Source organism: Salvelinus namaycush, chromosome 8 (genome assembly GCF_016432855.1).
Source record: "Salvelinus namaycush isolate Seneca chromosome 8, SaNama_1.0, whole genome shotgun sequence".
In the NCBI taxonomy this organism is placed as follows: Eukaryota; Metazoa; Chordata; class Actinopteri; order Salmoniformes; family Salmonidae; genus Salvelinus; species Salvelinus namaycush.
The window spans coordinates 59,747,859-59,765,218 of NC_052314.1; the positions used below are offsets into that span (position 1 = coordinate 59,747,859).

At 41.9% G+C, this 17,360-nt stretch overlaps 1 protein-coding gene across 1 annotated transcript; it reads right to left on the bottom strand.

Annotated features, from left to right (window-relative positions):
* Positions 1-14,583: 14,583 nt before the first annotated feature.
* On the bottom strand, positions 14,584-17,183 carry LOC120052964 (zinc finger and BTB domain-containing protein 18-like). Its single transcript, XM_039000211.1, has 3 exons — positions 16,729-17,183; positions 16,009-16,139; positions 14,584-15,802 (listed from the first exon to the last, which is right to left on the bottom strand). Exons 1-3 carry the CDS (start codon positions 16,985-16,987, stop codon positions 14,684-14,686), a joined length of 1,509 nt encoding a protein of 502 aa, XP_038856139.1. The 5' UTR covers positions 16,988-17,183; the 3' UTR covers positions 14,584-14,683.
* Between the last annotated feature and the right edge of the window lie 177 nt (positions 17,184-17,360).

Consider the following 17,360-nt stretch of genomic DNA (forward strand, 5'->3'; position numbering starts at 1 on the left):
TGGAAGTGTGACTAAAATGGAGTTTAAATAAACATCTGCATTTGAATGTTTTTTTCTTGTTATTTTATTAACGAAAGCATAGTGGTGATGAAGAAATACTGTACTGCTGTTTTGAGTTAGAAATGTAACACTTTAGAGCACTTAAGCATGGAATACATTGCAATTGGAGGGATTTTCACAACAGTAGCTGGGCTATAAAAAGTCTATTGTCCTGCTAATAGGAAACATTGTTTGCGTGATGGGCCACACCTGCTACAGTACTACAGTACACTTCTGAAAAACAAGTGTTTGAAAATCTGTTTTCAAAATGCCTCCAGTTGTCCATCACTACTGTAAATAAAAACACAGCATCTTGTTTACATTCTTTATTGTAACCACAATGTCACAAATCATTTTTATCTACCTTTACAATTACTTTTAGAGTTTGGGAGAGAGAATAAAGTAGGTGGCGCACATCAAACGTTTGATTTATGACCCTATGTCCGGATGACGTGAGCATGCCCAAATATGGGCATCCGGTCAGGACATCCCGGTGGGAAGGTGTCACGTGGTTATGCACATACAAGGGCATCCTGTTCCTGTTGTCAGGTGTTAGAGTGTGTGTTAATTTATGTCTATATTGCATCTATTCCTTTGAAGTTGTCATGATGATTGATGTGTAGGGACCTCGTTGAACTGGGGGAGATGTGTTTGAACATTTCAAAGAGGATGGCCCCACACCCCCTATTTTATTGCCCTTAGGGCTGTTGTCTATGAAGCAGGAATGTCCGGGGGGGATTGTGTTGGAGGCAGACACATTATAAATAAGACCCAGAACAACACATGCGGCCCCAGAACACTAAACAAGATTTTAAAAATAAACCTAGAACATTAAACAGAAAATTATGTCTCCTAGGCCAATTCCACCTACTTTATTCTCTCTCCCAAACTCTAAAAGTAATTGTAACGGATGTGAAATGGCTAGCTAGTTAGCGGGTACGCGCTTGTAGCGTTTCAATCAGTTACGTCACTTGCTCTGAAACCTATTAGTAGTGTTGCCCCTTGCTCTACAAGGGCCGTGGCCTTTGTGGAGCGATGGGTAACGATGCTTCGTGGGTGTCAGTTGTTGATGTGTGCAGAGGGTCCCTGGTTCGCGTCGGGGCGAGGGGACGGTTTAAAGTTATACTGTTACATATGCGCCTCTTGTCACGAACCCAATGATAAAAGCATCGAGGACCTTTTGTATGAGGCCCCTGAATGTTTTAAAGGAGGTTTGGATACGAGTGATGGACATATGACTTACATATTCCAACCTGAGGATTCAACTGTGAAGGTTTTCACAGACAGCGGTCCCAACCCCCTTTATCATGCAAAACCCGGGAGCTTTTCTCCTGCGCTGCGTATGAGAGAATGGCTTAAGATACGGTTAGCGCTCTGTCAAATTGAACAGGCCCTGAGTGGTACAACCCTGCCAGGCTATGCATTGAAGAGCTTGTGTGCGGGCGCAGTGATTTGAAAGCCATAAGGATCTCTTCAATGGCATATAGCCCCGACTCCAAAGTGACAATTTTAGCATGTGAACAATATGATAGTACAAATGCAACGAAATCTGTCCGTTCATATGTATTTTCCAAAGCCTGCAAGAATGTAAACTTTTTTATGCCAGTGTTTGGCTTTAAATGGCATGATTACCCTATATTCATAACCCTGATGAATAAGCTGGACAGTCTTTTCCAAAATCGTGAACAATTACGTCGCTGGCCGCTTCTATCCTTAAGACATACCCAGGGTCTACATGCAAGACGTTTGATCTATCCATGGAGTGAAAACTTACGGAGCCTTGATGGAGCGTGCAAGAGAGTCTGTCTTGACGACGGTGAATTGGAAACTGACGCGGGGTCAGGAACAAACCTATAACCAGGCCCTTTATCTGTAAGAAAGGAATAGTAAAAATGTTTAAATAATTATAACATGTTTTAAAATGTATGTACTAAAGATTTAGAAATAAATAAAGGGTATTAATGCTATATCTCACCTTCAACAAATTGAATCTCTCTTTTCTCTCTTGCCCCGGTCTGTCGCGGAGAAATGCAATGTCTTAAAAAACAATGTCTTATTTTATGCGAATACAGTCTTTCCTACAACAGACAGTCATAAACATTTAAAGGTTATTAAAAGTGTAGTACTGTGCCAGGTAATGGTGGCTGACCTGTTGGTACAACAATGTTTATACATAAAACATACGTGCATGTTTCAATATTGCGCAGTAAAAATGGTTTGGATTAATTATAAGATGTTTTAAAAAGGTCTGTACTAAATATTCTGAATTAAATAAATGGTTTTAAAGTGGTATCTCACCTTTAACGAAGGGGCTCTCATTAGAGACACGGCCGCGGAGCGAGGCTAGTGAAACAGATACTATCCATTCTGTACGAACGGCAAAAGCGCAACTCCAGACACCAGGTCAACAGCCCAGAAGAGTTATCAGCCCAGAACAGCTAAAAGATAATCTGTGAATCCATCCTAATGGAGCTTTCTGAAGGTGAGTTAGTGAAAATAATATATTAGATTTGGAGGCGTTAGGTATTTTCAGGGAATTGTTTGGATATTACAATTTGATATTGTTCTAATATTAAACAGGAGTTATATGTTTTTTTAAACGGGGGACAATGATTTTTTAGGTAATATGTCAAAATCACGTATTCTTATCATTTAAATTGTAAATTGTAAATATATGTTAATATTAACTAACGTTTGTAGGATATCCATCCTTTACCCAGCTGCTACCAAGAATAATTGATTTGGAACCGACAGCGTTAGAAGGGGATTCAGCGGAGCAAAACGCGTGCAGCCAGTCACCATCACACTATTTTCGACGTAAATCCAATAATAATAAAATCCATAAGAATATTTATACATTAAAGTCCCATAAACATCACAAATGGTCCTTTTGTTCGATTAATTCCGTCGATATATATCCAAAATGTCCATTTATTTGGCTCGTTTGATCCAGGAAACACCGGTTCCAACTTGCTCAAACGTGGCTACAAAATATCTCAAAGGTTACCTGTAAACTTTGCCAAAACATTTCAAACTACTTTTGTAATACAACTTTAGGTATTTTTTTACGTAAATAATCGATAAAATTTAAGACGGGATGATCTGTGTTCAATACAGGATTAAAACAAACTGTAGCATGCTTTCTGGTTACTCGCCTCAAACAAAAAGTACACTTCACTCGACTCTCGTTCTGAACAGGGCTACTTCTTCATTACACAAAGGAAAAACCCTCAACCAATCTCTCAAGACTGTTGACATCCAGTGGAAGTGGTAGGAACTGCAAGAAGGTCAATTAGAAATCTGGATTCCCAATGAAAATTCATTGAAAAGAGAGTGACCTCAAAAAAAAGAAATCTGAATGGTTTGTCCTCGCCTGCTAAATAAGTTCTGTTATACTCACAGACATGATTCAAACAGTTTTAGAAACGTCAGAGAATTTTCTATCCAAATCTACTAATACTATGCATATCTTATCTTCTGGGGATGAGTAGCTGGCAGTTGAATTTGGGTATGCTTTTTATCCAAACGTGAAAATGCTGCCCCCTATCGTAGAGAAGTTAAACAACAAACCGATTAAAAAATGCAAATACAGGCGCTAAAAACCTATATGTAACATGGATCCTTCCAGAATACCACAAGAAGACACATCATTAATTACCCAAATGGATGAGACAACAGACATAATTGAGACAGTTGAAACCCTGTTATCCCAGATACCGCACAAACTCCAAGCTTTAATTAACCAGATGAATGAGGCTGGGGTAACATCAGACATAATTCCGATAGATGAAACCCTATTATCCCAGATTCCTGCCGAACTCATAGAATTAATTAATCATATGAATGAGTCCGGGACGATCGATGAAAACCTGTTATCCCAGATCCCTGACGCACTCATATTGTTAATTAACCAGATGAATGAGAGCATAAGATCTTCTACACAGGACCCTACACAGACCCCGCCATTAACTCCCATGTCCGAAGAGTCTGAAATGCAATACGATGTTTTTGAGGAATTGGAAAATTGTCTAATAAATCAGGAGGGAGATGGTCTCGATAGAAGTGTCCGGGTTGTGTACCGAAATAAATTCAGCAATACAGAGATTCGACAGTTTTTAAATTTCACATGGCTGAATCATAATCTTGACTATGCAGTGTTTTATGTGATGATATTGGATACTCTGAACGAACTGTTAGACAGGGCAAGAGATTATGGCGAACCTCGTGATGTCTTACAGTTGGAAATTTGTGGAGATAGCATGAAAAACACTGTATCTCTTATTTTACCCAATGGCGAAGCAAATCTTGAACAATTTATAGCCCTGCTGGAACGACTTGTTCAGTCAAATTTATCCGTCATAGCCGATAGGACCCTCGAGCTTGTAGTGCAAATAATACGTCAACCCCTGGGTGGTGGGGGGCAGAGAAGGAAACTAGATAGCCTAATGCAATCAGAAATCATAAGCAATAAATGGGCATATCTCATAAACGTTCACAATCCTGGTAATAAGCTATGCTTTGCAATAGGCCTAGCACATTTACTCAACCCTGGATGTACGGATCTAGCGACGTTACACAAGGCTAGAGAGCTCCAAATTGCCGTTGGTCTAGGTATACAGGATGCGGTGGCATTCTCTGACATTGTCAAATTTGAAAACTTTCTGAACATCAAGATTGTGGTTTTGTACCACAGTAGAACTAATGCAGCTCTCTTGAAATTCCAAAACAACCCACAACCTCATCCTCAGATTCTGTACTTTTATGTGCAAAACGACCATTATTATGCTATTACCAACATCACAGCGTTTTTAGGCGCACCATATGTGTGTCCAGCCTGTCATACAGGCTACACCCCCGAAAGGGGGGGCACTCGTGCCGTTATAACTGTTCAGTATGTCTGGATGAAACATGTCCGATGCAGCCCTTAAACCTAACACCCTGTGCGGATTGTCACCGCACATGTCGTTTGGCCTACTGTTACGAAAAACACAAAATTGAAACATGGCACCCCAAGGCCTGTAAATCTGTAAGCAGTTGTGACATTAACAAGAAATGTCCAAAATGCCAATGCAATTACAACCTTAAAATAGACAACCCTAAACCTCATGTGTGTGGAATCATACATTGCCCCATCTGTAAAGGGCCTTTGAAAAGCAGAGACGCTGAAGTGGTTCAAGTGCCACACGAGTGTTATATTCAGCCCTTGGCTGAATAAGCCCTTGGTGTGCTTTCGCCGTAAAGCCTTTTTGAAATCTGACAGCGGCTGGATTAACAAGAAGTTAAGCTTTATTTTGATGTATTACACTTGTATTTATATGAATGTTAAATATTAATTTTTCTGTAGTTTGAATTTGGCGCGCTACAATCTCACCGGATGTTGTCAAATCTATCCCGGTAACGGGATTCGAGCTTAAGGGATCCCTAAGAGGTTTTAAGAACAAATTCTTATTTACAATGACTGGCGTACCCAGGCAAAACCTGGATGACACTGGGCAAATTGTGGGCCGCCCTATGGCACTCCCAATCACGGTCGGATGTGATACAGCCTGTATTTGAACCAAGGACTGCAGTAATGCATCTTGCACTGAGATGCAGTGCCTTAGACCACTTCGCCACTCGGGAGCTATGACCAATAAATATATAAACTCAGCAAAAAAAGACACGTCCCTTTTTCAGGACCCTGTCTCTCATAGACAATTAGTAAAAATCCAAATAACTTCACAGATCTTCATTGTAAAGGATTTAAACACTGTTTCCCATGCTTGTTCAATGAACCATAAACAATTAATGAACATGCACCTGTGGAACGGTCGTTAAGACACTAACAGCTTACAAACGGTAGGCAATTAAGGTCACAGTTATGAAAACTTAGGACACTAAAGAGGCCTTTCTGCTCACTGAAAAACACCAAAAGAAAGATGCCAAGGGTCCCTGTTCATCTGTGAAAGTGCCTTAGGCTTGCTGCAAGGAGGCATGAGGACTGGAGATGTGGCCAGGGCAATAAGTTGCAATGTCCGTACTGTGAGACGCCTAAGACAGCGCTACAGGGAGACAGGATGGACAGATGATCGTCCTCAGAGTGGCAGACCACGTGTAACAGCTGCACAGGATCGGTACATCCGAACATCACACCTGCGGAACAGGTACAGGATGGCAACAACAACTGCCCGAGTTACACCAGGAACGCACAATCCCTCCATCAGTGCTCAGACTGTCCGCAATAGGCAGAGAGGCTGGACTGAGGGCTTGTAGGCCTATTGTACGGCAGGTCCTCACCAGACATCACCGGCAACAACGTCGCCTATGGGCACAAACCCACCGTCGCTGGACCAGACAAGACTGGCAAAAAGTGCTCTTCACTGACAAGTCGTGGTTTTATCTCACCAAGGGTGATGGTCGGATTCACGTTCATCGTTGAAGGAATGAGCGTTACACCGAGGCCTGTACTCTGGAGCGGGATCGATTTGGAGGTGGAGGTTCCATCATGGTCTGGGGCGGTGTGTCACAGCATCATCGTCAATGCAGGCAATCTCAACGCTGTGCGTTACAGGGAAGACATCCTCCTCCCTCATGTGGTACCCTTCCTGCAGGCTCATCCTGACATAACCCTCCAGCATGACAATTCCACCAGCCATACTGCTCGTTCTGTGCGTGATTTCCTGCAAGACAGGATTGTCAGTGTTCTGCATTGGTCAGCGAAGAGCCCGGATCTCAATCCAATTGAGCACGTCTGGGACCTGTTGGATCAGAGGGTGAGGGCTAGGGCCATTCCCCCCCGAAAATGTCCGCAGGTGCCTTGGTGGAAGAGTGGGGTAACATCTTACAGCAAGAACTGGCAAATCTGGTGCAGTCCAAGAGGAGGAGATGAACTGCAGTACTTAATGCAGCTGGTACCCACACCAGATACTGAATGTTACTTTTGATTTTGACCCCCCCCCTTTGTTCAGGGACACATTATTCCATTTCTGTTTGTCACGTGTCTGTGGAACTTGTTCAGTTTATGTCTCAGTTGTTGAATCTTGCTTTGTTCATACAAATATTTACACATGTTAAGTTTGCTGAAAATAAACGCAGTTGACTGTGAGAGGACGTTTATTTTTTTACTGAGTGTATATACAGTTGAAGTCGGAGGTTAGGTTTAGGTTGGAGTCATTAAAACTCATTGGTCAACCACTCCACAAATTTCTTGTTAACAAACTATAGTTCTGGCAAGTCGGTTAGGACATCTAATTTGTGCATGACACAGGTAGTTTTTCCAACAATTGTTTACAGACAGATTATTTCACTGTATCACAATTCCAGTGGGTCAGAAGTTTACATACACTAAATTGACTGTGCCTTTAAACAGCTTGGAAAATTCCAGAAAATTATGTCATGGCTTTAGAAGATTCTGAGAGGCTAATTGACATCATTTGAGTCAATTGGAGGTGTACCTGTGGATGTATTTCAAGGCCTACCTTCAAACTCAGTGCCTCTTTGCTTGATATCATGGGAAAATCTATAAAAATCCGCCAAGTCCTCAGAAAAAAATTTGTAGACCTCCACAAGTCTTGTACATCCTTGGGAGCAATTTCCAAATGCCTGAAGGTACCACGTTCATCTGTACAAACAATAGTATGCAAGTATAAACACCACAGGACCATGCAGCCGTTATACCGCTCAGGAAGGAGACGCGTTTTGTGTCCTGAAGATGAACGTACTTTGGTACAAAAAGTGCAAATCAATCCCAGAACAACAGCAAAGGACCTTGTGAAGATGCTGGAAGAAATGGGTACAAAAGTATCTATATCCACAGTAAAATGAGTCCTATATCGACATAACCTGAAAGGCCGCTCAGCAAGGAAGAAGCCATTGCTCCAAAACCACCATAAAAAAGCCAGACTATGGTTTGCAACTGCACATGGGGACAAAGATCATACTTTTTGGATTAATGTCCTCTGGTGTGATGAAACAAAAATAGAACTGTTTGGCCATAATGACCATCATTATGTTTGGAGGAAAAAGGGGGAGGCTTGCAAGCTTAAGAACACCATCCCAACCGTGAAGCACGGGGGTAGGAGCACCATGTTGTGGGGGTGCTTTGCTGCAGGAGGGACTGGTGCACTTCACAAAATAAATGGCATCATGAGGATGGAAAATTATGTGGATATATTGAAGCAACATCTCAAGACATCAGTCAGGAAGTTAAAGCTTGGTCGCAAATGGGTCTTCCAAATGGACAATGACCCCAAGCATACTTTCAAAGTTGTGGCAAAATGGCTTCAGGACAACAAAGTCAAGGTATTGGAGTTGCCATCACAAAGCCCTGACCTCAATCCTATAGAAGATTAGTGGGCAGAACTGAAAAAGCGTGTGCGAGCAAGGTGGCCTACAAACCTGAGTCAGTTACACCAGCTCTGTCAGGAGGAATGGGCCAAAATTCACCCAACTTATTGTGGGAAGCTTGTGGAAGGCTACCCGAAACGTTTCACCCAAGTTAAACAATTTAAAGGCAATGCTACCAAATACTAATTGAGTGTATGTAAACTTTTGACCCACTGGGAATGTGATGAAAGAAATAAAAGCTGAAATCAATAATTTTCTCTACTATTATTCTGACATTTCACATTCTTAAAATAAAGTGGTTATCCTAACTGACCTAAAACAGGGAATTTTTACTAGGATTAAATGTCAGGAATTGTGAAAAACTGAGTTTAAATGTATTTGGCTAAGGTGTATGTAAACTTCCGACTTCAACTGTATATATTTTTTTCAGAACATTAACTGTGTGTAGGTAGATACATGTGTGTAGGTATATGTGGAAAGGTAGATACAAATTATTTGTTGCCAGTTGGGGAGTTTTTCCCCCCCCCACACATAGTTCGGCTATTAGACAATTCTTTAGTATAGGTTGAATAGTCTATTGTTCAGCTAATAGCCCATCCTAGAAACGTTGTTTGCAGAATTCACAGCTTGCTACAGTACGCTTGTGAAAAACAAAATGCCTCCAGCTGTCGAAACACAGAATATCTAATTGTTTTTAGCCACAATGCTTTTGATGCACAGTCGGTAGCGCGCTGGACTTAGGGCTTGAGGGTTCGAAACCTGCTCCCGTCCTTTTCCATTACATTATTATGCCGGTCTCAGAGCAAATAGCTTGGATTGTTACTCCCATCTCGTTCCTCGCGCTCTTCCACGTGTCATTCTCTGCCTGAGTGGCTTGCTTGTGGGCATGCTGGCAGGATATGGCAGCACCTTCGGTTGTGCGTCAAGAATTCAGCATAGAAAGTTTTTATGAAGGTCTGGTTATTCACAGGCAAATAGTAATATGCTCTAAATCGCTAAACAAACTTTGCTGCCCTGTTTTCAATCATCCACATGGCTGGTAGAACCTATTCAAGTAGTTAACTAGCTAGCTAACTTCTATGATGAAGTTAGGGCTAGGCGTTCTTGATATTATTTGTGTCTGTGGGTGAGGGGTGGGGAGCCTACTTCAAGTACTACTTGACTTGTATCTACTTTAGCTAGCTGTATAATTTTTGAGGGGTTTCATAGATGGACTGATTAGCATCCTCGAGTCAACAGTGTGCTTACTTTACTGTGGGAAAACATTGATATGTTTGCTGTTATCCTCTGGACAGCAGATCATTAGTATAACTGGTAAGCAAGGCTATGTAACCTTGTTTAGTCCTACCTGCTATGGTGGGTTTTAAATTAATTGCTTTTCTCACGTTTGTTTTTGAGGTATAATTACTGTCATATTACAAATCGCAAACTTAATTTGCAACTTCTTTATTCCAGAACCAAAGAGTGTGCCTATCACCTCTCAACTAGGTCAGCTGTTTCAACCTGGAACACTATTCTCCTGCTGTGGTCCGTTTCAGTCATTGCAGGAAGTCCTGAAGAGCAGGAGTGTGTGAAGGGATTTGATTTGAAGGGTTTTGTCCCAGCCCAGCTCTAAAACTTGACTTCATTATGTAATCAACATAGCGAATCACGGAGATAGGCTATGATTTGTATTCGGGTATGGGCTGGAACAAAAGCTTATACACAGTCCTGCCAATCAGATCTGGAGCTGTGCACCTGTTTAATTCATTATTCTGTACTATGGGTACAATTGGGGGAGGGGGGGTATTGATATATAACGCATGATCCACTCTCAAGTTGAAGTTGCAATGGCGGTGGTTGCTAAGGGAGCAGCTGCGGACCAGAAGACTGCAGCCAAGGCAGCACTGGTCCACACCTGCTCTGTCTGTCGGGTGAGTAGTATTGGTTGGTACTGAATGTTCTTTTAGGTTCCTCTCCATATGTAGGCTATTGTACTGGCATGTGTGGTACAGTCTTTCATAAGTATAGAAGTTTGTTGCATCGTATTGCTTAGTTTATCATGAGTCAACTTTGAATTCAATCTAAGCCACAGATTGTTAACTTCTTCCATTTTGTACTCGACCTTTATAGATGTAGACCCGAAGAAATTCAAGCAGTACTTTGAGAGCAAGCATTCCAAGTCTCCAGTGGTCCCAGTGCTGGTTGATGTACAGGCCTAAGTGAGCACACACACTCAAATGGACCTACAGCTCGGGTAAGATTATTTTTCAACAAGTTAGTTCTGAATTGCTTTATATAATACAGCAGTGCATTCTGACACCATGAACTGAAATAACTTTCACCTTATTCACATAGTTGGCAGAAATGATAAGGGATTCAATAAAGACCTCCACAGGCTGAATTTGAAGAGGATCTGGTAAAATAAGGGAATGTTGCTAATATCATTTTAGGTAGCTAGCTAGCGATATAGCTAATTTGCAAAAAGATAGCCTAGTATTCATGGCACATTATAAATATCTGACTGCTACTAGGATAGTATTCTGTACAAGACAAGACCAAATGCATAAATAAAACAACATAAGTGTGTTAAATAAAATATGGAACAGTAAATGTAAATGTTCAATATATCTTTCGTTTTGGATCAAGGTAACTAGCTACCTGATAGTGAAGGTGTCAGCTAGAGATGACGTGCAGGAGCTTGCAGGGATTTGTAGTCTTGAATGATGTCTACTTTGATGTTAGTCAGCATTTTCGTATCTGACAGTAAATAGAACCGAATATATTGATAAGTCACCTTGCCCGAGAGAGATTTACACGGTTATCACAATGTCACTCCAGAGTAAGCCTAGGTTTTATGGGTCTTATGACACATCCACTGTGGGACTCAATATAACATTTAAGTTTATTGTACATTGTTCAAAAAAAGAAGAAGTAGAATAGCCTTATGGACTTGTCAAATAGCTGTCATGTACCGTAACCATCATTGCTTTCCTGGTGGCAAACACCGCTAAAGCCATTGACTAGTAAACGACCTTGGGGTTCGAGTCCTCCTCGCTTCAAGCATTTTTGGAAAACACTGTCCACGCATACAGTGCATTCGGAAAGAATTCAGATCCCTTCAATTTTTCAACATTTTATTACCTTACAGCCTTATTCTAAAATGTATTACATTGTTTGCCCCCCCAATCCACACACACAATACCCCATTATGACAAAGCAAAAACAGGGTTTTAGAAAGTTTTGCAAATGTATTACAAATAAAAAAACTTAAACATCACATTTACATAAGTATTCAGACCCTTTACTCAGTACTTTGTTGAAGCACCTATGGCAGCGATTACAGCCTCGAGTCTTCTTGGGTTTGACGCTACAAGCTTGGCACACCTGTATTTGGGGAGTTTCTCCCATTCTTCTGTGCAGATCCTCTCAATCTATGTCAGGTTTGATTGGGAGCGTCGCTGCACAGCTATTTTCAGGTCTCTCCAGGATGTTCGATCGGGTTCAAGTCCGGGCTCTGGCTGTGCCACTCAAGGACATTCAAAGACTTGTCCTGAAGTCACTCCTACGTTGTCTTTGTTGTGTGCTTAGGGTCGTTGTCCTGTTGGAAGGTGAACCTTCGCCTCAGTCTGAGGTCCTGAGTGTTCTGGAGCAGGTTTTCATCAAGGATCTCTCTGTACTTTGCTCCGTTCATCTTTCCCTCGATCCTTTAGTCTCCCAGTCCCTGCCGCTGAAAAACATCCCCACAGCATGATGCTGCCACCAACATGCTTCACCATAGGGATGGTGCCAGGTTTCCTCCAGACGTGACGCTTGGCATTCAGGCCAAAGAGTTGGTCTGAGAGTCCTTTAGGTGCCCTTTGGCAAACTCCAAGCAGGCTATAATTTGCCTTTTACTGAGGAGTGGCTTTCATCTGGCTACTCTACCATAAAGGCCTGATTGGTGGAGTGCTGCAGAGATGGTTGTCCTTCTGGAAGGTTATCCAATCTCCTCAGATGAACTCTGGAGCTCTATGATGGGTGACCATCGGGTTCTTGGTCACCTCCCTGACCAAGGCACTTCTCCCCCGATTGCTCAGTTTGGCCGGGCGGCCAGCTTTAGGAAGAATCTTGGTGGTTCCAAACTTCTTCCATTTAAGAATGAAGGAGGCCACTGTGTTCTTGGGTCCCTTCAATGACGCAGAAATGTTTTGGTTCCCTTCCCCAGATCTGTGCCAACACAACCATGACTCGGAGCTCTACGGACAATTCCTTTGACCTCATGGCTTGGTTTTTGATCTGGCATGCACTGTCGACTGTGGGATGTTATATAGACAGACATGATTTGGAAAGGCACAAACCTAATCATTTGAATTTACCACAAGTGGACTCCAATCAAGTTGTAGAAACATCTCAAGGATGATCAATGGAAACAGGATGCACCTGAGCCCAATTTCAAGTCTCATAGCAAAAGGTCTGAATACTTAAGTAAATAGTTCTGTTTCTTATTTTTTATAATTATGTAAAAAATTTGCTTCGTTATTATGGGGTATTGTGTGTAGATTGATGAGGAAAATGTTTAGAATAAGGCTGTAATGTAACAAAATGTGGAAAAAGTCAAGGGGTCTGAATACTTTCCTAATGCACTGTAACATTGTACATGTAAGTATAGGCCTATACGTCTATATAATATGGCCTGTACTATAGTAGCAAAAATGATTTATGTAGCAGTGTCAGTAGCCTGTGTCAGTCTGCATTTATACATTGAAATCATGGTTTTCACGAGGGTTTCAGGAGTGATACATTTTTATTTCCGTAGGACTATAGCCTATCGACAATGGAAGTGTACCATGCAAAGTCCCATATGCATTAATAGGTTATAGCATAAGGAGGACACTATCTGATGTGAATGAATGTAGGTTATAGCTCTACTGTTGATTGGAGTTCCTATATTACAGAATATGAGAATCAGCGAGTTAGATGACAATCAAATAGAAGTAATTCACCATCTGATACTGATACAGCCAAACGTCTTCCTCAATTAAAACGGTCAATTCTTGTCCTCCGGACTCTCGATAAACGTATTTAAGATAACTGCAATACTGCCTTCTGTAGGATGATAGTGAGAGTACAACCTGTAATCCTACTCTAGTACACTTTTTAATGCTCATCCTCAAGTCAAATAACACGTGACGAAGTAGATGATTATAAAAATGCATATAAAACGTTGTAAGGCTACATTTAGGTGTACACGTCCATATAATATAGCCTATGTAATATGATTATTAGGTCATAGCAGTGTTTGTCTGCAATGGTGAAGAAATTAAATGAATTCTTAAAATCTTCATTTTCAAGCTCTAAGCTACGTCCCTTCTAAACACACAAATGTGATTCTGCATTTCAAAAGGGGGGGAAAAAAACAAATGTGAGATTGGAACCCTTGCCACAATCTGTGACAATTACATGGAGCTAGACACTCTACATAGAAAGCAATTTGATCAGTCAGTAAAATACACGATGTAGTTGCTTTGATTATCGGTACATGCTGTTATACTTCTGTTATGGATGCTGTTGGAACATTGCCTGATGCTTAGTCTGAACATTCTTCAAATTTTTTGCATGTATGGCCCCGGAGTGTTTACCCATCCCCACTATGTTTGAGTTCTATACTGTAGTTACAGAATGACTTCATTGTTGTTAAACCCATCATGCTGGACATAAATATGATTTTGTGGGTAAAAATAAGTCAGTTTTGATATGTCAAAAGTCAGGCAAACATGACTAAACTATTTTGACATGTACAGTAGGTGTTTGTTAGTGTGTGGGTACGTGTAGGTATATTTAGTAAGTGTATATTGGTTATAAAGTTCTGTTAATGCAGAATAGGGTGAAATCAGATGTGATGTATACTAAAGAAATTCTCAATGATAGCCTTAAAGTACAATTTTATGTTTATTAAACATAAGTGTTAAATAGACCATATGAAAACCACACATACACATCTCAACTAAAAATCTGCATGAACTTGATAAATTGCATTCATTTCCTCATTAAAAGTGTCTTGGGAAAGCAGTTCAATGAATGTAATGAAATAGGCATTTGTGAACATCATCTAGCCTACACAGTACAAACACAATATGTAACAGACTTTTTAGGTTTATATGTGCTTTATACACTGAGTGTACAAAACACTAACACCTGCTCTTTCCATGACAGACTGACCAGGTAAATCCATGATCTCTTATTGATGTCACCTGTTAACCCCACTTCAATCATTGTAGATGGAGAGGAGGAGACAGGTTAAAGAAGGATTTTTAGTTTTTCTGCTGGGGTATCCTGAGGTAGCTCCTCTCTGAGAACCTCAGACGAACAGCCTTTCTCCCACGTGGACCTTCAGGTGCCTCTTCAGGCTGCCAGCCTGGGTGAAGCGCATGTGACACTGGGGGCAGCTGTAGGGTTTCTCCCCTGTGTGGACCCTCTGGTGCCTCTTCAGGCTGCCAGCCTCAGCGAAGCGCATATCACACTGGGTACAGCTGAAGGGTTTCACCCCTGTGTGGACCCTCTGGTGGATCTCCACTTTCTGGAGGCAGCTGAAGCCTTTGTTACAGAACATGCAGAGGAACCGTTTCTCTTTATTATTGCCTGATGTGGCTCCCCCTCTCTGAGCATGGGCTCTAGCCCTGTCGTTTGAGTTCAATACCTGATCGAAAAGGACGCGGCCGTGTGAATCGGAAGGCCCCTTCGTTGTGGACACTGGGGCACGATCCCTGAGCGTGTGTACAGGGGAGTGGCTCGAGACATTTGGATTTGTCTCTAAGCTTTCCCTGTAATCTAAGAAATCTTGTGAGTGTCCTTCTCCTAAGTGATTCTCATCTGCATTCCATGTAAGAGGAGTGTCGCCCTCCACTTTCACAGTCACGTCATCTACCGCTATAACCTTCCCTTTCTTATCTAGGCACCCTTCAGAGTATACACTACTATTGCACTGGTTCCAGTCCCCTCTAGACAGATCAGTCGGTGTCTCTAAACCCAAGGATATGTTGCCAGAGTCCATCTCTGTAGTGTAAAAACAAGACAGATCATCACCACCAGAGTCTAACGCATCACCATCAGTATTTCCACAGGAATTAACCATCTTCTGGCTCTGGTGAAATACCGGTAAATACTCTGTGCTAGGAGCAGGAGGACAGCCCAGTGGCCCCAGTCTCTCTGGATCGGATCTGTGGTCAGATCCTGTGTGTAAAAGCCTGTGTGCTACAGTTAAGGTCTCAGCGTCTGTCTCGGACTTGAGGACAGCATTCGGCGTTCCGCTGACGTCCGTGATGCTGCGTCGGGTTCTGGGCGGCGTGGTGGTGGGGTCCTCCGTGGCTACAGGGAGCACTCCAGCCGCTCCAGTCTGGATGTCTGTGCTTTGCCCTGGGTCCTCTCCTTCAGACCTCTCCAGCTTGACCCCAGGCCCTGCATCCTCAGCATCTACAGACTGACACAAGAAGAGGAGGTTCTTACCAGTATATGATTTGAATAGGATAACAATGTCATAGGGAAGTCTCACAAGGTCTCCTATGACAGATAAATAAGGATGTACGTGTAAGGAAGTGAATAGCTGAGGGAAGCCTTTCTGAAATAAACAAGCCACATTTGACATGCTGTACAAAGTAACACTATATGCAACACAACTACACTAACCTCTACCACAATAACATGATGGGTTGAGGTTCCACTCCCCTCATCAACCGTGATTGGTTGGTCATCTCTCCATGTATTGCGTCCTGCTGGCTTTACAAAGCTCCTGTGGCCTCCAGCGAGATGTCCTTCACCTGAGAGAGTGATTGGGTGGAAAATAAGTGATTAGGTTAACAACTGTCAATACTCAAAGGTCTATTGACACTGGCCGTGTCTGAATACCAATACTAGCATACTACATACTTAAACTGTATAGTTATTTTGGCGTTTTATCTAGTAGAATTCACTCGTTTTTTCTGACTCAAGTATTTGACAACAGCTGATAATCATAAATTGACGCGTTGTATCAAAATAAACGAATGGCGGGAGTCAATCGCTCTTTAGATGACGCATTTGTACTATTTTATTTTTTTGCATACTATTTAGTACACAAGTATGGGTATTGGCAGGGATGTAAAATAACACTTCGCATAACTTCTTGATATACTATTTTGAGATGATGTTTCATGCATCATATTTTTTTCGATTAGTAAATAATAGGAAATGCAGTAAATCAAGAATCTGGTTAGAATATGATGGATAAGTAATCAGGGGAATTATTGCATACTATCCAAAACTGAACAAGACCGAATTCTGGTTAACCATAGGGGTTAACGCATCTAAGGTCACACACGCGCAGAGGAGAACCGGGCGACAGGCCGCGCAGCATCCAGCAAAATGTACCTCTTGCCATTCCTCTGTGTCGGTCGAGGATCTTGACACTACTGGGACGACTGGCGAGGACGCGCTCCCGTGCTACCCTCAGTTCCAGTAGCTGTAGTTTCCTCCGCAATGCCCTGTTTTCTTTCTGGCTTTGAGTTATTTCCAAACGAAACACTGCATAGTCGTCGTCTACGAGTTTACATATATCTGCCACGGCTGCATTCGCTAGCACCTCCATGATGGAGGCTATTTGAGTGTGAAAAACCATACAGTTAGCCATGTTAGCAGCTAGTTAACGTTACCTAGATAACGTATATCAACCAAGTCCTGTCTCCAATGCGAATTAAAGAATACCTGAGGTAAACGTGTGATGTTGTACAATTCAATTAGTCATAGTTTGAGTTCCAGAGTATTAATAAGCGTCTAAATAACAACACAAAAAGCTAACGTGGAAATGACTCTTGGTCACGGTTCACTTCTCCTTCTCTAAATTTGTATTTGCGGATCGCAACCGTAACGTGCATACAACGCCACCTACTGTACTGGAGTGTGAGGCCATTCACGGCCTCCCCTTCTTCTTCGATGAGGTTTAACGGCGGTTGGCATCCAATATTTTTTAAACATTTTAAATGTAACCTTTATTTAACTAGGCA